We start from the raw sequence: 21,878 nt of genomic DNA, 5'->3' as shown, positions 1-21,878 counted from the left end.
GACCATTCACAGCAGCTGTCACTTATATACCAAGTGGCAAACTGCCGTGACGTCACCCATTGGTTTGTGAATTGCCGTTTTGAAGCCTCAAGTTTGGCTTAATAGACGTCAATACTTTCACCTGTGAAGATGGTGACTGTGCTAGAGCTGAGCAGATTCTGTTTTTAAAATGTTTCTAGTATCATCAACAGTAGAAATGAAGTAAAAGGCAAGAAACTGGATCTGTGAATACTGAGGAGAGAGAATAATAATAACAGAATCCCCATATAGAGGATAGCTTCTAAGGTCAAACTTTTATAACCTACCTTACCTGTTACCTTTTTGAGACTCTTATTATTATAAGTGTCTGTGCTTCTGTATTTGGCAGTATAAATTGCAAGAGGTTTTGTACAACAGAGCCAATAATTCCCTCTTACCATGTTGAGACTTTTATTTTGAAGGTTAATCCATATCGTGGAGATGGTGTTTGTGCATTTCTGTCAATAAGTGTGTGTGTGTGTGTGTGTGTGTGTGTGTGTGTGTGTGTGTGTGTGTGTGTGTGTGTGTGTGTGTGTGTTGAAGTATGACGCAGGAGTAGAGCTCCAAAGAGGACTGGGTTTGGTCGTTTTGAAGATGTCTCCTCATTTATTCTCTATGGGAATTTTTTTTGCCTTTTATCAGCATTTACGTTGCCATGGTTACTTGAATTGCTAAGAATATATATATTGTCTGTGTTTTCTCAAAGCTGCGGGACTAGTTACATGCCGAAATTTCAATACAGAAGATGACTAAGACGAATAAGTATGCAGGATAATATATGCCTGCAATGCTATTGCATTGGCCAGCACCTGGAACACACAAACAAACAGACTGTTTTAGGATTTCCAGCTTTCATTAAAAGATAAATCACAGTACAGATTACAACACACCAACACAGCTTTATGACAAACTCTTACCACTCAGTCCTCAATTTAATTCAAAGAGCTGGATGTTGGTCCGAGCCATCAACCTCAGGCTGGCCGGCACTGCCTCTCTAAGGGCCACATAGACCTTGAGAATGAATGACCACCAAGTCCTCATGGTCCCTCTGGACACGTGGAGACGGCAGAGCTGGTTGCAAATGGCCTCCACCAGGTGGCTAACACTGGCCCAGTTTGCAGGGCCTGAGTTCAGTCGAAGAAGACAGCTGAAAGATAATCACAGAGAGCAGTGTGTGTTAATATAGATCTGATATTCATTAGAGGAAACAGTGATATTTGAAGTGAATTACAGACACAGCAGTGGTGTAAAAGCAACTGTAAGAGCATAAATAAACTTTACTTTCCTTCTTCAAGTATAACCACAAAGAGATAAAACCTCACTACGAAGAGGGGAAGGTGTCTTGTTCCTTTATAGGATGGGGGCCCTTCTCATTGTTTTATAATCTGTCCATGGTATAATGGAGGTCAACAGGGGCCCATCAACAGTCTTTGCCCCGGTGCCCCCTGGGAGGTTAATCCGGCCGTGCTCAATGTAAATTACACTCTAAAACCCTGATCCCAAATAATGAAATAACCCTTTATCTTCTAGCCAATCAGAAGCGTTCCGCTTCACTACAAACCAATCAGAGAGCAGTGTGAGCTGACGAAGACAGTCAACGGCAGTTCACCTGCTCAGTTTGAGGGAGCGGGACTGGAGGAGCACCTGTTACACCTGTTAGTAGTTTACGGAAGAAAAGTACATTTTTAACGGATGGAAAGCGACAGTGGACCACCTTCCTCGCGCCAAGGTGGAGGGTGACGTCCCCCTAACTTGTCACTAACTGCTCCGCCGGTACCGTCGTCATGGCTCGGACCGGCTCCGGGACCCTTCTCTCCCGCCGAAACATCAAGCTGGACTCCTTCCTGAAGCGGAACACGGAGCAGGCGGTGTACGAGCGGATCCGAGCCTACGAACCGTGCGTGGTGATTTCGGAGACCGTCAACAAGGTGTACATGCACGTAGTGCTGAGCGATGAGCTCGTGTACCTCACAGAGTACCCGCCGCGCACGCTCACCGCTGCCGTTAGCTTCAGGCGCGTGCGTGACATCGAGCTGGTGAGTAAAATCAATTCAAAACTTCACTTAATGGTAACGGCTACAACCAACAGTCGTTTTTAGAGCTGAAATTATCAATTAATCGATGAATTGATGAACAATAAATCAGTTCGTAGCAGATTAAGTCAGTATTTTGATTGTTGATTAATCATTTGAGAAAAGTTTTCAATCTAAACCGTCGAAAACTTGCTTGTTCCAGCTTCTCCAGCGTGGAGATTTGCTAGTAATTTCTCAATTTTATATAATTTCAAACTGAATCCCTTCATCTCAAATTGAAATACTTGATTAGTTGTGTGACAGAAAATACATTGGCAACCATTTTGATATTCATTAATCATTTAAATCTTTTTTTTTTTTTTTGAAAGCTAAATTTCAAACGTCTCTGGTACCAGTTTATGGAATGTGAATATTTCAGTTTTCTATGATCATTAGCTTAACAATTTGGCTTTTTGACAGCTGGTCTGAAAAAAATTGAATATGTGTCATGGCTTTTAAATACAATAAACTAGGACTGCACCAAATGATTATTCTATTATTGATTAGTCTGTCAATCATTTCCTTGATTTATGGATTAGTTGTTTGGCCAATAAGAATTCAGGAAACAGTGTAAAATGGCCACCAAATTTCTTAAAGGCCAAGGTGCCATTTCAAATTATCCAAAGACATTGAATTTACTAAAATAGATTAAAGAAACCAGTGTATGGAAACGTTGGTATTTTGTTTAAAGACTTTCAGTGAATTGAATGGAATGATCAAAATTGTTCCCAATTAATTTACTGACCACAGGTTAATGACTAACTTTAAAAAGTAAAGTTTGACACCTGGTTCCAGTTTATCAATGTAGCAGATTTGCCTAAATTTGATATTAATAACAATATTTTTAGGTTTGAATTATTAATTAATCCAGAAAAAAATGATTAACTGATAATTAAAGTAATCTTTAGTTGCTGCCCTAATCGTGACCAAAGCAAATTAAATTACCTCTGTTGCTATGTGTGCTTATTAACTAATAAGCTCCTGCCGTGTGATCCCAGTTAAACTCTTCAGATTACAGATCAGATATTTTGACTGACAGGTTTCACTCAAAACCTTTTCTACTGGCTGAGGTAATTCAATAAATGTTATATCAGACACTACATATGTAACATTTATTGAAAATTACATAATTTGGTTTAAACCAGCCTGTGCCAGTCATTCTGCTGGTTCCCCATTCTGCTCACTGTTTGTGCAGTTCATTCAGTTCGTTTTTCATTGCTGCAATATTACACTTAATACTACACAAATTTGCCATGTGGTCATTTGATTTCGGTTGCAACCAAATATCAGGTAATCTGCAGATTATTTTTTTCATAATTGTTTAGTGTATGAAATGTGAAAACAAATTGCCCACAATTTTGCTCAAAACTTCGCAGTCTTGTTTTGTTTGACTAAAAGTCCAAATACCAAAAAATATTTATTTTGAAATGATATGACTATAGAGAATATATGACACTGTTTCACTATTTTTGCTTGAAAAAATAACTGAAAAGATGAGTTGATTAATTAAAATAGTTGCAGGTTTTTCTTTCCTGTTGACCGATTACTTTGGGAGAGAGGAGAGGAAAAGATGCTGTGTGCGGTGAAGTGGACAGATTGATGCCGGTGCTTTAAAAACAACTGCAAATTAGCTATTGTATTTTCCTGTCTCCTAGAAATAACACAATCACTTTGGTTAAGGTTAGGGGATCATGGATGTTGGTTAAATGTAAATAAACAGGTTGCATCTAAAGTCCCTGTGAACTCTTTTTTTATTAAACCAGACCAGGATGTTTCCCCTTACCTTAACCAAAATTAATTTTCTGTTGATCAACTAATTAACAAATCAGTTTCAGTGCATTATTTAGTCAGTAAAACATTAACAATGACCAATTCCAACCAGTGAATCGGCAGCCAAAGCATTTTTATATTTTGTATATATTTTGCCTGTTCCTTAATCATCTGAAGTGCCTGACAGCAACACAAACCTCCCACAGAGAGAGTGACAGAAACACAAATAAAAAGCCTTTCCTGTCTAATAAAGACATTTTAGGAAACCGTTATCCTTAGATAACTCCAGTCCACACTACCCGCATCTTAAAATAGATTCACCTTTAGTGCGACCATAATATAACGCTACATAACATGCAGACGTTACCCAGAGGGGAAGCTGGGTCTGTGTGTGGCAGCATTAGCCTCTAATTCCTACTCCATCATCTTGTTATGTCAGAGGTCAAAGTTCACCGTCTTCTTCACAGAGATAATCCTGTCTGCAGTAAGCAGTCAGATTACAGCCTGACTGTGGCATCAGCAGGTGATTTTACAGTTTTTATGTAAAGGCCAGGATTGTGACATCCGTGTATTTTGTGAAAATGGATGAAGTTCAAAATGTTTTTGCTAATCTAATAGATGCAAACCTGCTAACACCAACATGTAGATCAATATGACAACAGAAAAAAAGATGATTTATGGAGGTTTAATCATGATGCACATCCTCTTTTCTCCGTGTCATCCATACAGGTCAACGACCTCCCAGAATTCCTTAGTGGGAAGGACAGGGAACGCTGCCAGCACATACGAATCACCTACGTCACTGACAAGCCTGCTGCGAAGGGACGTGACTGGTTGAGGAGAGACAAGAGGACGGCACTTCCTCCTGCAGCCCCGCCCTCTCGCAGAGGCAGCCACTGCCCTTTAATAACGCACACCTTAGAAGGTAAAAACGAGCGTGTTGCTGTTTTTATAGGTGTGTGTACCAGCTTTGAGGAAGGTATAAAGGCTGAAAAAATCTGTAAAAAGTCAGTACCTGCTACTACCTGTCAGTCAGTCGCATCCCTACTTGAGCTGTGGGTTTTAATCGGGGTGGAAATCAGTGATCTGATCCTCATTAAGACTGAAGCTCATGTGGCTTTAATTTCTTTATTTCTTTCTCCTGATATCTGCACCTGTAACTTTAACCATCCTGTTTCTCTATCTCCCCACAGGATATCCTGCAGGGAGGTGAGCATTACACCCCCCCACACACACACTCACTCATGCTCTTTCCATTGATGTGAGGACACTCCTTGATAGAATGCATTTCCTAACTCCTACTACAGAAACCTCCTACCTTTTAATCTTAAGTATATAGGAGCGGATTTTTTCCAGTTTATTTGACGCAAATCCTAACTAAAGATAGGAAAAGTACTAACTTTAGGATAACTGTTCTATTTATATCTGTCCTAACTTTAACTATTCCACCACTAAGCTAACTGGTGTCACACACGTGGCAGCTCTTTTATTGCTTTTACACAACCAACGAAATGTCAGCAGGTGGAACTTATTCATGGGGAGGTTCACGGCACACCCTAACAAAACGATGTGTTGTGGTTTGATGATAAAATGCTCGTTAGTAGATACAGGCCACCCCCGGGCCATGATCATGCAGTTAGCTGAGCAGCTACGACCAGCCTGGCGACGTGGGGTTCTCCCGGCTGTGGTGCAACTTACAAATGTGCTTTGTTTTTTGCTAAAGGAGATTTTCAGCCATTTCAGTGAGAAATCTAACTGGTTACAAAAATACAGTGATACGAGATGAGAAACTTAGCGTCGGTTGCTAGGTATCAGACATAAAAGTTGATAACCAATGTTGGCTCAAGTATTTAGGATTTCCTAACCTGAGATAAGACAGGATGAAGTAAGGTAAAAATAAGACTTCTAAAGTTAGTTACGATAGGAACTTTTACTCAGGAACTATTAATATATAATGGCTTTTAAATCAGGTCCTATCTTTAATTACAACAGTTACCCAACAGTTAAGATGGGAATAAGTTAGGAGGTTTCTGTAATATGTCCCCTGAAAGTCTTAAAACTCAATCAGCCCTTTCAATTTGTGAGGACTGACCTGAGTGCACGCAGGTCCTTGGTTTGTCAGATGATACCCCTGTATGGAAGCTGAGACTGGCTGTGGTTGCTCTCACTTTTTAAAGGAATACTACACCAGAAATCTATCATCACACACTCCCAATGCATCGGCAGGTTTGAATGAAAGCTCAGTAAAGTTTGTGTGTGGTTGGTGAACTGCTGCAGCTTTAACTCAGTCGCAGCAGCTGCTGGAGCTTCTGTGTTTTCCCTCTCCTGCTCTGTTTACTTTGTGAATCACTGCTCACCGTTACAGTCGATAAAAAAGTCATTGAGGAGGGGAAAGTAAAGGATGAGAGCTAACTGACCATGACTCTTCTCTCACGACTGTCTGCAAACAACTCATGACCTCCTCCTATAATGACCCTCTTCAGTGTCTCAGGTAGCTCATGACTTATTTACTCAAGAGAGACGAGTTTCCCCTGAGTTCGCCTGCTGCTCATTAACATCGTTCACTGAGCCGCTCCGCTGAAAACTACCACCATTAACAAGCAGAGTGATCATTCAGCTGATACACAAGCTGAAAAGTGGAAAAAAGCAGATGCAACAGTTAAATTAATTTATTAAATCAATTGTTTGATCTGTAAAATGGTACAAAAAAAGTGAAAACAGGTTTTATGTCTTCTAATGTCTTGTTTTGTCCGAGCTACAGTGCAAAACCCACAGATATTCAGTTTACAATCATAAGACTTGAGCTGCAACTAGCGATTATTGTCTTGATCAATTGCTGATCATTTTCACGATTAATAAATGAATCCTTTGGTTTAAAAATGTTGAAATCACAATTGATCCCAATCACAATTTCCTAAAGGCCCATGTGATGTGTTAAAATCTCTTGTTAAACTCAGACATATTCAGTTTATATCGTATGCAACATATCTCAAGTCTGTTAGAAAAACAATTAAAACAATTTAATGAATTATCAAAAATTATTCTTGATAAATTTTCTATTGATGTACTTAAAATGTATTTTATTTATTTCTTAAGATAACTTGATTTGGAAGAAGACTTCGACCAATCGTTTCCCTTCCCTGAGATTGTGAGCTAAGTTAATGTTAGCCTAACGCTACACACTTGCAAGCTAGCTGGATATCTTTTCATAGTATTCATTATATTAATATTGTCCATGATCCATGTTGTTGTGTTAGCATCCAGTTTCTTATTAAGTAGAGTCACCTGGAGCAGCAGTGTAGTCCTCCTTTAATTATACTTGAGCTGTGGATGTGGATTAATGTCAGTTTGTAGACTGTGAAGAGATGCGCTTACTGAACACTGGATTGTTGCCTGGTTACAACAATGTGCTATAAAACGGATGTGTGTGTGATGTAAACAACTGTCTCATGCTGATCTGTGTCGCTGCTCAAGTGTAGTTCACCCATGGGAAGTCATTAAAGACACACGTTTGTCTTTTTATACTTGTGAGGACCCTCTCTGACATAATGTGTATTCCCTAGCCCTTAATCTTAAATACCTGACCCTGAACCTTAAGCTGATTGTGAAGCTTTGGACAAACCTGAAGACCAGCTGAAACCACTGACTTACACAGAGAACATAAACCTTAGGACTTAGTAAACACACTAGACAACACATTGAGCTATTACCCTGTAACCTCTGGAGTTTTGATGCTAAGAAAACCTCTGAAACCCCTTTTAAAAATGCCAATTATCACATGCTCTTGACCCAAATATAAACTTTCAAACTGTCCGACAAAAACGTGCTCACTTTTTAAACTCAAGTGGGTCCTCACAAAGATAGCAATGCAAGCCAACACACACACACACTCTCTGTGTCAGAAGTAATGAGTGATCTTTGGGGACATGAAGCAGTTTACAACCACTGAATCACTATGTGACCATGACTGTCAACATGTCCGCCATAAAAAACGTGATATCAAATGGTGATGATATGTCAGTGTTGTGTTTACAGCTGTTCTGTAGTTTTTTACTAAACGTTACACAGACAGGAGGAAATATTAGTTGGAGATTTTAAGAGGTGGATTAATCTGCAGTTGCTGCTCTAAACCTCAAATTCCCAGATGCCCCAGAATACACAGGTGGAAACCCTGAGCTCCACGGCTCAGAGGAATAAGATGTATCACACTTTGGATAGACACACTTTACTTTACCTGAGCAGGCGTCTCCCACCTCTCCGTCTCTTTCAGGAGCCGCAGTGAATGGAGGAAAGGAGGAAAGGAGCTCCACATGTTAAAGCCCACCCGCTCTGCCTCCTGTCCAAACCCTGAGACTCTTGGCCTCCTGCAGGTCCCACACCCCCCCACCCAGCCGCCCTCCTCAGCACCCTCCCTCTACTCCCCCACCAGCTCCCTCACCTCACCCTCAGAACAAAGCCTGAGGACAATTAAGAGTGGTCAGGTATGGACGGGGTGTAACATCAAGCCTGTTTTCACAACCAACCAGCTGGATGTACAATTATTTATTTATTTATTTCACAAATCTGGATCCAGGTTCCGAGGAGGATCGGCTCGGTTCTGTCTCGTCTGCTCAGAAGAGACTGTGTGAACAGCAGGGAGGAGAGGGAGGCGGAGCTGCATCTCTACGCCGTGTCACAGACGTCCAGACTTTACCTGCATCTACAGAGCTCATGGAACAGTTTTATTATCGTGAGTGATCAATGTGTTTGATCCCAGTCAAAGTTCTGATCAGTGATTTGATCCTGAGGGTCTGTACTGCCTCATGTGAAGTATGTAAGAGTAATATGATAACATCTATAATTAAGAAAAATATAATTAAGTAATGATACTTAATGTTGGTTTTATTAATGTAGAAATATAATGTAGTATATAAAGAAATAAAATATATCATTAACATAATATAGCACAGAAAATAAAATATTGTATGAATGTATAATAAAAACTACAATATAATATTTGTATGATAGATAATTTAAGAATATAGTTTGCAACAGGTGTGTGATTTTCCAAACAAGAAACTGAATTGTTTTATTGTTTTAAAATGTATTTTATTTATTTTAATTATCAACATGTTGAGATTAATCCTGTTTTTCTGGCTTCGCCTCAGTTTTCTAAATTAGAACCTAAAATATGATTGACAGTCTAGTTCTGTAGAAAAAGTTAAGGTGTGTGTGTGTGTGTGTGTTCGTTCAGAGGTCCACTCTGTTGTTGGACCCACTCTACAGAAGAAAGTGCAATGCTTCCTCTGACTCCTCCCCTGGGAAACAGCGTCCAGCCATCAGGTAACAAACTCTCCTTTAACACTGTTCACACCTGGATCAGAGGCTCATAATGAACTCTGCTCGTTTCCTGTCCGTCCAAGGAATATGAAAAAAATCTACGGTATTATTCCTCAACAGGTCCCAGTGCACCCAGAGCAAACCTATATGACAGTCTATGTTAACATCATAGCTGAACGTTCACTTGGACTTGAGGATGAACTGCTTAGATTCTGGTGGTCAAAGGTCACGGTGACCTCACTAAACATGATTTTGGTGAACGCAATATCTCCAGATCTCCTCAATGGAGTCCCTTCAGATTTTGCACACATGTCCCCTTATACTTAAGGATGAACTGATTAGACTTTGGTGGTCAAAGGTCAAGGTCAGTGTGACCTCACATAACACTTTTTAGCCATAACTCAAGACTTGACACAGCAATTATGAAAAAATTTCACAAAAAAATGGTTCATATTTATATGACTCTGGATAAATAGGGATCTAACCTGAAACTAACCTGATGGATATGCCTGTATATTATTACATAAGCTATTTCTGATAAACTCATCAAGTTTCATTCTCTGGTGGCAAATGTCACTGAGGTTAAGAAATAAATCTAGATGAGTGAAAGTGGTATTTATTTTCTGTACCATTTTAATGTCAAAGAACATGTAAGACCTGAAGACATTAATGTGTGTGTGTACGTGTGTGTGTATAGCTGGGAGCGGACGGCCCACCTGTTTGCTCAGCTGAGCTCTGAGCTGCTGCAGGACGAGATCAGTGTGGAGAGTTCGTACCTGCTGCTGCAGGAGCTGAGAACTGCTGCTCACCGCAACGTCACACTGCGCAGACTGTTCTGGAGGGTGAGACGCTAACACAGAAAACAAACGCATACACTTTGATATCTGACTATTATTTTGTTTGTTTTTTGCCTTTGACCTACATTATGTTGTAGCACTGAATAAAGTTAGTGGAGGAAATACTTCTAAAAATTTGCTGTTGTAATAAATTTATTTTATTTTCTATTTTCCTGATAGCTCACTTCAAACTTCTGTTTCACATAACTTTATTGCACAATGTTGTTTACAAACATTTCTTCGTGCCACCCTCTAAATAAAAAAGTGCAAACAGGGCGAGGCTGAATAATTTAGCCTATTTTAATAATTTAGTCTACAAGTATAAACAAGTCAAGAATGAATGCATCATCCTGTGGTTTAGTGCCTTTGTCACAGACCTGATGTTACAAACCTCTGTGTGTTTCAGTCCAGTGAGGTTTGTGTTTTCCTGGTTCAGACTCTGGAGGAGTCTCTTCACGGCTGTCAGGGCCTCAGTGGAGTCTACACAGAAGATCAACTACTGTAAGCTGTGTGTGTGTGTGTGTGTGTGTGTGTGTGTGTGTGTGTGTTCTTAAACCTTTAATACAATCAGTCAGGTTGTAGTAAGCTGCTTTGTTTTTACACAACACACGTTACATTAACTTAAAGGACTACGCTGGTGTTTGTGGATGTGTTGATCGTCTTATGTCATGACAAAGATCTACTCTCAGTCAGCACTTTATTAGGAACACCACGCTAACACTGGGTAGTTCCTCCCTCTGCTGTCAAACAGCCTCAGTTCTTTGTGTCATGGATTCCACCAGATGTTGGAAACTGGATTTAGATGTGGAGACTGGGGAGTTCACTGAAGTTCTCTAAACTCGCAGTGAGCTCAAACAACAAAACTGACCCATCCACAGTCCAGTATGGCTGATGAGCTCCAGTCTGACGGTCTGTAACTACATGGTGAGTTTAGGTTAAAGAATCTGATTCCAGGCTGCTGTTTGTCCTCAGACTGAGCACCGTGATCGTCCAGACGCTCGCCGTCATGTTCAGAGAGACGGAGGTCGAAGCAGCCAGACTCAACTTGCTCTCTGCCAAGAAGTAAACGTTCTGTCTGTCTGAATATTACATGGTCCGTCTTCTTGTTAAACTAAACCACAATTTTTAAAAAACAACAAAAAAAAAAAAAAAACATTTCAGGTATTTCTACAGAAGGAAACCGGTCAGACAAATTGAGAAAAATAACTTGTTCATTATGTTATGATGTCCAGTTTATTTATTATTATTTTGTACTTTTTATTTTATAGTCTTTTCCTTGTTGGCAACATTTTAGAAATCGAAATAGACAAAACGTGGTAGTTTTAAGGTGGACTGAAAATATGCCTAAATCCTGACACACATTTTTCCGAGGTAAAATTCAGGTACATGTTCACATTGTGATTTAATTTAAGTGCCTCTACACTGCACTGATGTAGAAGTGAAAGGATTAGTTGATTAATCGACTGAATGATTGACATCAGTTCTGGTAACTGATCAGTCGTCATTTTTCCAGAAAAATCTTTAAAGCATTTGCTGGTACTCAAATGTAAGAATGTGCTGTTTTGATTTCTGTGTAAATTACATAAAAATTGTTTTTTTTAGGTTCAGTCGGTAACCATTAATCACTTCAACAAATGAATAACCAACAGATATAATGTGTATATAGTGAAAATACCGACAGCAATAGAGTGAGAAGCTCAGTGGTTCTCTCTCTGCAGAGGTTGCCTGGCCTCCAGGATGCTGCTTGCCTTGATTTGTGATCCACGTCTACAGACACAGAACCGAGGATCTCAGGTTGACTCTGAGGTGAGCTGCTCTCTGCTGACGTTAACAACTGTGTTAACCTTTATTTTATGTGGTGGATTAGTTACAGTCTCTCTGTCTCTGCCAGCTTCAGGCCTTACTGTCTGAGTATCTGGACGCTGCCTGTTCTCTGCTCTTTGAGCTGCTGTGCTCAGGCCACGAGGTGAGTACTGGGTCTGTGTTTACCGAGTGTCACAGGGCAGGAAATAAGCAGAATGATGCATTTCTGTCTTTGTATGAGGACTAAAACTAAAAGAAATGTATTAACATTCCTAACTTTGGAAATCAAAGTTTAATCCTCACCTGTTCGGAGGGTTAAGGCCAGGAGATGATGTTCAGAGATATTCCCCAATATTTATTTAGATACATTTTTTTTAAATTAATAATTATTTTATTTATTTCATATAACAGCTATTTTATTATCAGGTCATCTGCAAGTCTTTAAAAGTCCTTCAAAGGATTGAATTCAGTTTCCTGTATTTTCTAATGGCTATACGGAGACACGACATGAGAAAGTGGGTTTTAAGGCGACAGTGGATTGGAGTTTGAAAGCCATTTCTGTGTCATAGTATTTAGTCGTAAACTACAGGCCATAGATTTTTCAAATGCTAAAATGCAGTGTGTGTGTGTGTGTGTGTGTGTGTGCGCGTGCGTTTGTGTGTTTCAGACCAGCGAGTGTTTCTCTTTTGAAAACCTCCTGTCTGTCGGCTGGATCCTGCGAGTCCTGCAGCCTCATCCTCACCTGGTAAAGATCAGAAGACAGATGGACAGGTGGAGATGATTGCGTGTCTTCTCTCTTTCTGATTCTACACCTGTTCTGTCTGCAGCTGTCCTTCATCGGTTACCAGGCCCAGCAGGTGGTGCTGGTTCTGTCAGACCTGCAGGAGTCGGTCCTGAGCCCCGTCCAGGCCGTCCTGTTGTTCCAGCGCTGTCGCCTCCTGCTTGCCTGTCTGCAGTACAACAGCCAGCTGGCTCAGCACCTCCGATCACACTTCAGAGAGGAGTTCAGGTTCGTTCTGCTGCTCCTCTCTGCTGGGGACGGTCTGTCTAAACCTCTCACCTGAGCAGTGATGGTCCTATCATAGCTCAGGAATGATAACTCGGATCTAGGCCTGTCAAGATTCAGCCCCAGTTTGTCAAATACACAGTGCTAAAAATTCCCTAAAATATAATTAACCACCGATGAATGAAATGTATGAAAATAGTTGCTTGGATTTGTTTGTTTGGGTTAAGAGGATGGCACATGAAGTTTATGTCGCTGCAGCTTGTTTTTACATAATTCCAACAGTTTTTTATTTCACAGTAGAAATGTTAATGAGTACGTGTTTAAAGTTGGACAGGGCTTAGCAAACAGTTTGTCAGTGATGGAAGCAATCAATGATCCGTATCAGTCCAGTGTTAATGTCAGTATTTTACTCCTAATGTCAATTGTTTGGTATCTGACATATGTTTCCTCCCTCCAGGTACTTTGTGAAGCCGTCATGTGCTGAGGAGAAGCTGCCGCCTCACTACCCGATCAGCTTACCAACTCTCCGACTGGTCGAACGTATTCTGACTCTAATCCTGCTCAGATGATCACACAAACACGTGAGCTTTTACACTGGAATTTTTAATTTTGTGCCTTTACCAAACTCTGAGGGATTTTGTGCTTTGAGCTGTAAAACCTACGTTTGTCCTTCTGAATGTTTCTGTATTATTATTATTATTATTATTATTATTATTATTATTTACCAACTGTCTCAGGCCAGGTCATATTTATCCAGATAAGATGTACGAACTGTTAAATATCATCTGTCATCTCTCTAGAAAGTAGACATCAGTGGAGCTGTTGCACCCTATTTCAAGTTAATGCTAATAATATACAGTCAGGTTTGCAGTCAGAGTCAGATTGCTGTAGATAGATTCATGTAAATTAAAGTTAAATGTATTTTTGTGTGGTGTTTACATTTTAACCTGTGAAGTGCAGATTCCTCAGGTGATGTGCACTCTAAATAAAATGAGTTGTCATAGTAACAATTCAAGACATAAATTGATGTAAATGCATATTTTTGTAATTTGATAGCTAGCTGTGTTACAGGCTGTTGCTCCACATATATTTCCTTTAAATAAATTCCTGTTTTGTGGAAAATACATCACAAACTTTTGAAACATGAGAAAATGGCTGACTGCGGGTGAGAAGTTACCTAATCTTATCGTTAGCTCAATGATCTATGTTGCTAATAGATGAGGCTGAGACAGATGAGGACGAGTTACAAAAAACTTTTAACCCACAGAAAACAAATTTATTGTTGCCACCATGACAAAAACTTAATGTTTCTTTCATGAAACTTCTTACTTTTACAAAATATTTTTCCCTATTATCCACGAGAGACGAGAAAATAATCACAACATGAACATCTTGTAATTAAAAAATAATAATTTGTTATCTAGTAATAAAAAATATGTCAAAGTATTTTCTTCTATTAAATATCTTGTTATAACCCGAAAAAGAGTTTAACGAGGTGTTAACATCCAATATATTCTGATATGTTCTCTAGACATCAACAACTTACATTAACATATATAGAGGCACAATTTTACAATAACAAAGACATGATTTGTTTAGTGAATTCTAGTCATCGGAACAAATGCACACAGTTAAAACAGGCACATATGTATACACAGTGTGTATACTCTGTAGTGAGGTTGAGGTAGTTTGTCATGACCTCGTCACCCAGCGCTGCGTGTCCCAGCAGTCTGTGCTCATGAAGTCATTCACAACTTGGCCCTGGGAGTCGTGCTGTTGTACATGTGCAGCTGCAGGAAACTCTGAATCTGCCTCCAGGAGTCTTCCTGAGCGTCCGAGTGAGGTTTGGTTTGTCCTCCCCAAAGCATTACCACTGCAACACACATTATATTTGATAGATTATTCCACAACACAGTGAAGCTGTAATTACCAAGTATCAAAACCTAAAATTAATCTGTAGGATTTTAGCAGAAATGTAGCGAAGAATAAAGTGACACCAGCGATGAGAGTATATTTTTTTACATAGTTTTACCCCTCAGTAAAACCAAGCATCAACCTCTGAGTGACAAAAGCTGCAGTTCCTCTAGTGACCACTTGAGGCCAACGACAAACAACAAAAGTTTCTGCATTCTTGTGTCACCTGGTAAAACTCACCTTTTTGTTTTTGGATAGTTTCTATAAAGTTAGTCGCTCTGAAGTGAGGTGAGAAGGGCGGCTCAATCAGGTGTCCAGCATCAGGGTACGTCAATCTGGTCAGCAGGTGTTCCTTACCTGCGGCACGCATCAGCCGAGCAATCTGAGGGTGAAAATTATATATTATATAATATATTGGGAACACCCACTTTCATCATTTCTGGCACACTGTGACCTCACAAATCGCGTTTTTGGCCATAACTAATTAGAACACAGTTCAACTCAAATGTCTGAGGATAAAATTAAGTGATAACATTTTATACCCAAAAGGTCAACTTAACTGTGACATCATAATGTTCTGCAAAAATATTTCTGGCCATTATTCAATGATGAAACGGTTGGCAGAGGGATACAACCGCGAGGTGGCGATTCTGGTTTCTACATACATGGATTTAATTGTAAATAACACATCAGGTTTATGAATAATGAACTGCTCTTGCATCTAAACATTATCAGGTGTGTGCTTGTACTCACGTCCTCAGCTGACTCCACCGCAGGCCAGTTCTGATCATCAAGACCGTTGACCAGCAACAATGGACAGTTTATTTTCCCAATCTAGCACAAGGAAGAACTTTAAAACGTGTTCAAAACAGTTGACTAGAGCGTACTGTATAACATATAGTCTAATCGTTGTGTGTTGTTAGTGCAGCATGTACTCACGTCCATGTTATTTGAGGGGTTACTCATAATTGCCAGACCCATGTCTCGCCAAATCATATGGTTGTTCTCATCCACACGCACCTTGTGAGAATTCCTGCGATCACACGTCACAGTTTGCGTCACTCCAGCTGTAAAACTTTACGTACCGCGTTCACGTCGCTGACAAACACAACACCTACCTGCTCAGCTCCTCGTAGATTCCACTGAGGGGCTTCCCAAGTGGGTACGAGTGGTTGCCGCTGATGCAAACGCAACAACGAGGCTGGAACGCGACACAATGAAAACGTCATGAAGCAGCGATTCTCAATAATCGGGCCGGAAATTAAAAAGTGGGAAAAACCTGCTGACTCTCAGCTCTCCAAGGCATTTATTCAAAGCTAAAGAAAATGCAGCTCCGAGATATTTTGCTTCTCATACTCACTTTGATAGCAGTGCTCGCAGTCGCCAAGTACAGGGACACCAGCGAGCCCAAGGAAAGACCAAAAAGTCCAACTCTGTCTGGCATCACTTGAGGATGATCCCTGAGGATGTTAAACGCCGTCTGTGCAGAGGTGGATGAAAATTATTGCGAGCTGTTTGAAAGTTCCTCCTCAACATCTTAGTGAGAAACAGGAAGTTTGACACAAGTGAGAATGTGAGGAATCTTTATCCAAGTTTTGTTAAAGGTCCCATCTAGTCTAAAGGTCTCTGTCCATGTGTAGTGTGATTATAGATCAGGTCTAGGTTCTATATTAATACTGAAAGTATCAAAGCCTCAGTCCACAGAGAAATGTTTTTTAGTTTGTTTTTTTGTTGACATTTTATAAACTAAACCAAAAAAAGGCAAATAAATTGAAGAAAATAATCATTAATTGCAGCCTTACTGATTAATCTGCTTATTATTAACTCAATAAATCAAATAATCATGTGGAAAATAGTTAAAAATGTCACAATAAAGCCCAAAATAACGTCTTGAAATTTCTTGTTTCTGTATTTTTATCAACTAAATGTGAATTTAAAACCTGCTGACAACAGGATAACAACCAATGTGCGGCTGCAGGAGACAAAGTAAATATAGTGTCAGAGTTTGTTCCCACATTCAGAATCACATTAGAATAATTAAACAACCTAGACATAATTAAACACAACACAAACCTCAAAGTATTTTAACTGTAGCTCTACCGACTCCAGCTCACCAGCAGAGAAATACTCCAGCGCCAGAGCTGCGTAACTCCGAGACGCCAGCAAGGCAGAGCGATACTCCAGCAGACCCCCACCCCCTCCCCACATGTCCAACAGGCCGGGGAAGGGTCCTGGACCTGAGGGGAGGATCATTCGTCATCACAGGAGCAGAGGTGGAGGAAGAACTCAGATCCTTCACACACATTTTAAAAAGTAAAAGTACTAAATCAGTGTCTCTCTAAAGATCAACACAGGTGCTGCAGCTCTACCTGGAGGTATAAACAGGGTCCCGCGCACTCCCTTCTCTTTGATTTCGATCCTCTTGACCCCCGGAGCCATGTACCATCTCTCTGTGAGCACCGAGGCCAGAGGAGCCCGATCCCCGAAGCCCTCGTGTCCGCTGTAGACCGAGATGTCGACCAGCATGGGCGTGCACACGTTCATCTTTCTTAACCTGACGAGTGGAGATCAGGACGTCGGTCACCTCAAGTCGACATGGTCTCTGATTTTTTTTGTGTGAAGCTGCAGGTTACACTACCTGAGGCCTCTGCGGCTGCCTGGGACAGGACGCATGCTCCACAGCAAACCCATGGGCTCTTTTCCCGTGTACGTGCCCCCGAAACTCAAATCCTCCGAAACTGCAGAAGCAAGAAAACAGAAGTCGAGTCGAAGCTATGACCACTTCTCAACGGTAGATTTAAGGCGTCAACATCTGTAGTTTGGTTTGTTTTTTAGTTTAGTAGTTTTTATTCAGACCTCACATAATTCAGATAATATAAACAATATAGACAGAAAAAAAACAAAAAAAACAGTCTATGTATTAAGTGACTGAATGGTGTCAATAAATACATAAAAGGTCAATTTTAAATAATTTACTCAAATCTTTTATTGGGATTTATTCTATTATAACTATTCATGGGAAAGTTATTCTCTACATTTGGTTCACAGCATATATTTAAATAAATTTGCTGCGTAGTGTCTCATTGCTTTTTGAAAACTTGCAGAAGGTTTAAAAATCATTTTGACACAATCATGTTTTTTAGATTGTTTCCTCTCATAAATTTTATTTTACATTGTCTTATTTTGTGTATATTCTCTATTTTATTTCATTTTTTAAAATGTATTTTGTTGGTTTTAATGTCACTTTTTCAACATTTTTATTATTAATCGTGTGCATTACTCTTTGCATTATTTTACTGTTTTCATTTGTACTCGTCTCTGTAAAGCTCTGTTAACCTGTGTGAAAGGTGCTACAGATACAGTCTCACTGATTCAGGAGGACCGGAAACCCACCAGACACTGTTCCTCTGTGATCACTGATGTAGAACCCGTAAGCCTCCCAGTAGTCCTGGTCCTCAGAGTGGTGGAGGGAGCGGATTGTTACTGGAGATGCTGGAGGTAGATTCTCCACCAGCACCTTGAACGTCTCATCCACCACAGCCCGGGTGGGGACAACGGAGAGAATTGGAGGGACAGTCTGGGACATGGTTGATGATTTCCTGTGGAGAGACACACACACACACACACAACACACACATGTACATTGACAGTTTGTTGAATCAGTAACTCAGGAGAGGACCGTCCTGGATGTTTTCACCACGTGCAGTCATAAAGAAGAACCAGGAGTACTGCAACAGGTGGCCTGACCCACACAGAGTCCTGGTCTCAACACCCTGGACCCAGTCCGGCGTCACGTGCAGAGAGAGAAGGTCTCCAAGATACTAAACCAGCCTACCTGCCAAAGTACCTGAAAACTGTGTGCAGGTTTATAGGATTGGGAAGCTCGAGAGGCCCCGGGGAATTAGCTCTTGCTATCTTAGCCCGGGATATCCCTCCTTGGAGCGCACAGCTGCCAGCTTTAATCCGGGTTACCCTCACACAGCAGCGGGACAGCAGCACAAACATAACTCGGTTAGTTATTGTTCGTCTTACCACAGTCGGTCCTCAAATGAGCAGAAAACGACGTCAAGTCGCCTGAGGTCGCGCTGCGTTCACGGCCCACATTGAATTATACGCGTTTTTAGCTTTTAGCTTTCGAGCAAGTAAAAAAACTACTAAAAACTTATTTAAAAAGTCTGAACATACATTAAGACCGAGTCGCTTCTTAGAAGTCAGCTCAGAGAAACTTCAGTACGGGTCTCAGTGACATCGGAAACCTCGGCGGTTTGTTTCCCTGTGGACGGGGGCGTGTAATGCGCGGTCACGAGGCTCTGCTCATACCACCTAGGTTGGAACGTCACCAGACCCCAAGTGGAGGAGGAGGAAGGTAAAGTGTGAAAAGTAAAGAGTATTATTTATTACCAGTGATGGAAGAAGTACTCACATCTCTTACTTAAGTAAAAGTACCAATACAGCAGTGTAGAAATACAAATTACAAGTAAAAGTAAAACATTCAAAATTTTACATTCACAATACTAATAATAATCACAATAAACTACAAATACAGAATAATGTATTGTATTTTATTATTTGATTCAAATTTTTTTTGTTTTCTTTCATTTTAATGTTGCAGCTGTTAAACATGAGGCTGCATTTAACTTTATATTCACCTGGGTAGTTTGTGGATTTCATTATTTTATTCATTTAATTAATTTGCAGATTATCTTTTATATTATTAATCTGAATCTGTGAGTAATATTAAAACAAAAGTTAGAATAAAAAATACAATGGTTACCTCAGTAGTGAAGAAGAAATTTTAAATAACACAAAATGGAAGTACAAGTAAAGTACAAGTACTTCAACAAGTACAGTACTTGAGTAAGTGTAACTCACTTTCCAGCACTGCCAGTCGGTCACTGTAAAAGTGTCAGTACTACAAGGTAAAACTGCTCTTTTATAAGTAAAACTATACATCATTCAAAATCCAGTGATGGAAAGTACATTGAGGTACTTTATATAAAAATATACCTGTAAATCATTCAGAATTTCAAATAATTAAAAATTACATTTCTGAATATAATGTAATAAATGAAAATATAATAATTGAATAATGACTGCAACAGAATTTTATTTCTGCCATTTTATATTCATATTGGTAAATATGGTGCGGTAGTCAATGCTGTTGCCATTATTAACGGGTTTAGTATTTAAGTTTTCAGCCTATTTTAAAAGATTTGAACAACGTCAGGTTTATATAAAAAGGTATACAATGTACAAAATACTGTAAAAAGTTCTGGTTAATTCATAATTATTGATTTATGTCACGTGGCCTCAGTCCAGGAGCTAACTGCAGAAATATCTGTGCTGGTTAAAGAATAAAGGACACAAATTTATATTCACATGTTTTGGACTGGTTTCTCACAACAGTGAGAAAAATACACATTTAATCAACTGTTTACATACAAATACAGTTTTCTGTTGTCAGTGAAAAGAGAAAATAATTATTATGAAAATAATTTCACCAAAGGACTCACAGAGTTTGACTTGACCAGTCCGAGGGCTCAGAGCTGAAATCTTTAAGTGCACGTGAGCCGAGCGGTGGACTTTACTCCCTCTCTGCAACGTCTTGGAGGATTTCCCAGACACCTCTCCTACATCACGTTGAACCCACACTGTTGTGCTTTGATAATCCCGCAGGTGACATCAGATAAAGTCTGTCAGAGTCCAGGACTCAGGGTGACGTTGAACATTTCATAAGGAGGAAGATGGAGCAAATTATCCAACTACAGGATGAAGACATTTTTCTTTGTTTTGGAGGAAATGAGATGAACTAATGTTTAAATTTCTTAGTACGCACATATATTAAAATAGGTAATACCACAATGTAGAAAAACAAAAGCAAAAAAGAAATCACAGGTTTGAGTGCAGGAGTTTCAAAAAAGATTGAAGTACTCATTGTGAAGGATGGTCCAGTTCAGATTGATATATGTTATATCATTGGATTGTAATGCATTAATGTGTGAGCATCACCACTTTATATATGAAGTAATACATCATAATTTATCAGTTGGCTGCTTTTGGCGCAATAACCTGAATCTGCAAAAATATTAAGTAGTTTAAGGCTTGAAATTAATGTAGTGGAGTATAAAACAGCAGGAAATGAAAATACTCCTCTGAAGTAAAAGTACTTAAGTATAATACTTGAGTAAATGTACTTTGTTACATTCCACCACTGCTTTTTGTTTTATTATCTTAAAAAACTATATTTTCCTATATACACTCGCCTATATATACATATATACAATCAATATTGTTTGTGCGTATATTATATCTACATATTGCTTTGTTAATAAAGTTTAACAAAAACTGTGGACATTGGAACTGGGGCAGAGGTTCATGGGCAAAGTCCTCAAGAGAAAAACACTTTTTCCAAACCAAATTTTGTAACCCAGCAGCTGTTTACAAAAAAGATTTAATTTTAATTTATTTCTTTCCTCAGAAATACCTAAATGTTACTCCCTTGTTCTCCACAGCCTAATTTCACTGATTTAAATGCCGTGGACAAAATAATAGAAACACCACAGCCTTTATTGCATCACTGTTTTATTATTAGTATTATTATCATCATTATTAGTTGTATTATTATTAGTATGTTTTTCTTCAGATATATAGTGAGTGCAAGTTTATAGTACTATACTGCACCTCTGGGTCCAGATGTTTTACCATGCAGTATGTTATGTGATCCTTAAGTGCTGCAGTTGCACAATTTAACCACTAGAGGTCGGTGTAATACACGTCATTCTTTTATTCTTCACAGCATTTTGATGAATAAAGTCAAACACTTTCCCCCTGTGCTGCTGTGAAAATAACAAACCACAGACCTGTGTCAACTGTTTTCACCTTTTTGAAGCTTTTGGTAGAAAAATAGTTCCAAATTAAAACTTCCTTTGTCCCTAGTCGTTAATATTTATCGACTCCTCGCATGTTGATGCTGTTTCCCTTGGTCTAATGGTGCAATTTTATCTTGTCTTATTGTATCTTTTCTATATTACTCCCAGGTGTACCTACAGTGTATATTGCTTTTCATATTAGTTTCTCTGCTCCTGCTTATAAAGTACCTTGAAATCCAACATTGTACTGCGTTTTATTTGTGCTCCTTGC

At 39.5% G+C, this 21,878-nt stretch overlaps 2 protein-coding genes across 6 annotated transcripts; one reads left to right on the top strand and one right to left on the bottom strand.

Moving 5' to 3' along the window:
- The first annotated feature begins 1,651 nt into the window (after positions 1 to 1,651).
- On the top strand, positions 1,652 to 13,930 carry c22h12orf56 (chromosome 22 C12orf56 homolog). Of its 2 annotated transcripts, none has more exons than XM_056367428.1 (14): positions 1,652 to 2,054; positions 4,590 to 4,785; positions 5,054 to 5,069; positions 8,131 to 8,341; positions 8,434 to 8,589; positions 9,094 to 9,182; positions 9,877 to 10,021; positions 10,422 to 10,516; positions 10,988 to 11,077; positions 11,734 to 11,821; positions 11,913 to 11,981; positions 12,486 to 12,563; positions 12,646 to 12,827; positions 13,282 to 13,930. In XM_056367428.1, exons 1-14 carry the CDS (start codon positions 1,803 to 1,805, stop codon positions 13,391 to 13,393), a joined length of 1,779 nt encoding a protein of 592 aa, XP_056223403.1. In that variant the 5' UTR covers positions 1,652 to 1,802; the 3' UTR covers positions 13,394 to 13,930. The 2 variants fall into 2 exon arrangements, with proteins under 2 accessions (XP_056223403.1, XP_056223402.1); XM_056367427.1 differs by having other exon boundaries at positions 11,907 to 11,981.
- A 144-nt stretch (positions 13,931 to 14,074) lies between these two features.
- LOC130163313 (peroxisomal succinyl-coenzyme A thioesterase-like) lies at positions 14,075 to 19,060 on the bottom strand. 4 transcript variants are annotated; one of them, XM_056367431.1, is made up of 11 exons: positions 18,924 to 19,060; positions 18,132 to 18,337; positions 17,377 to 17,476; positions 17,108 to 17,292; positions 16,812 to 16,975; positions 16,099 to 16,218; positions 15,857 to 15,939; positions 15,678 to 15,771; positions 15,492 to 15,572; positions 14,979 to 15,120; positions 14,075 to 14,697 (listed from the first exon to the last, which is right to left on the bottom strand). In XM_056367431.1, coding segments are annotated over exons 1-11 (1,302 nt in total). In that variant the 5' UTR covers positions 18,926 to 19,060; the 3' UTR covers positions 14,075 to 14,572. The 4 variants fall into 4 exon arrangements, with proteins under 4 accessions (XP_056223406.1, XP_056223404.1, XP_056223405.1 ...); XM_056367429.1 differs by having other exon boundaries at positions 18,574 to 19,038; XM_056367430.1 differs by having other exon boundaries at positions 18,586 to 19,037.
- Between the last annotated feature and the right edge of the window lie 2,818 nt (positions 19,061 to 21,878).

Source organism: Seriola aureovittata, chromosome 22 (assembly GCF_021018895.1).
Source record: "Seriola aureovittata isolate HTS-2021-v1 ecotype China chromosome 22, ASM2101889v1, whole genome shotgun sequence".
NCBI lineage: Eukaryota > Metazoa > Chordata > Actinopteri > Carangiformes > Carangidae > Seriola > Seriola aureovittata.
The sequence above is the reverse complement of the archived record's forward strand: the minus strand, read 5'-3'. Positions and strand labels throughout refer to the sequence as shown.

Coding starts and splice junctions, on each gene's coding strand:
- c22h12orf56 (XM_056367427.1), top strand. CDS start 1,803: ATGGCTCGGACCGGCTCCGGGACCCTTCTCTCCCGCCGAAACATCAAG. Junction 2,055..4,589: donor GCGTGCGTGACATCGAGCTG/GTGAGTAAAATC, acceptor TCATCCATACAG/GTCAACGACCTCCCAGAATT. Junction 11,982..12,485: donor TGCTGTGCTCAGGCCACGAG/GTGAGTACTGGG, acceptor TGTGTGTTTCAG/ACCAGCGAGTGTTTCTCTTT.
- LOC130163313 (XM_056367429.1), bottom strand. CDS start 18,743: ATGTTTGTGCTGCTGTCCCGCTGCTGTGTGAGGGTAACCCGGATTAAA. Junction 15,940..16,098: donor CTGCGAGCACTGCTATCAAA/GTGAGTATGAGA, acceptor GTCGCGTTCCAG/CCTCGTTGTTGCGTTTGCAT. Junction 15,573..15,677: donor ACCCCTCAAATAACATGGAC/GTGAGTACATGC, acceptor TCCTTGTGCTAG/ATTGGGAAAATAAACTGTCC.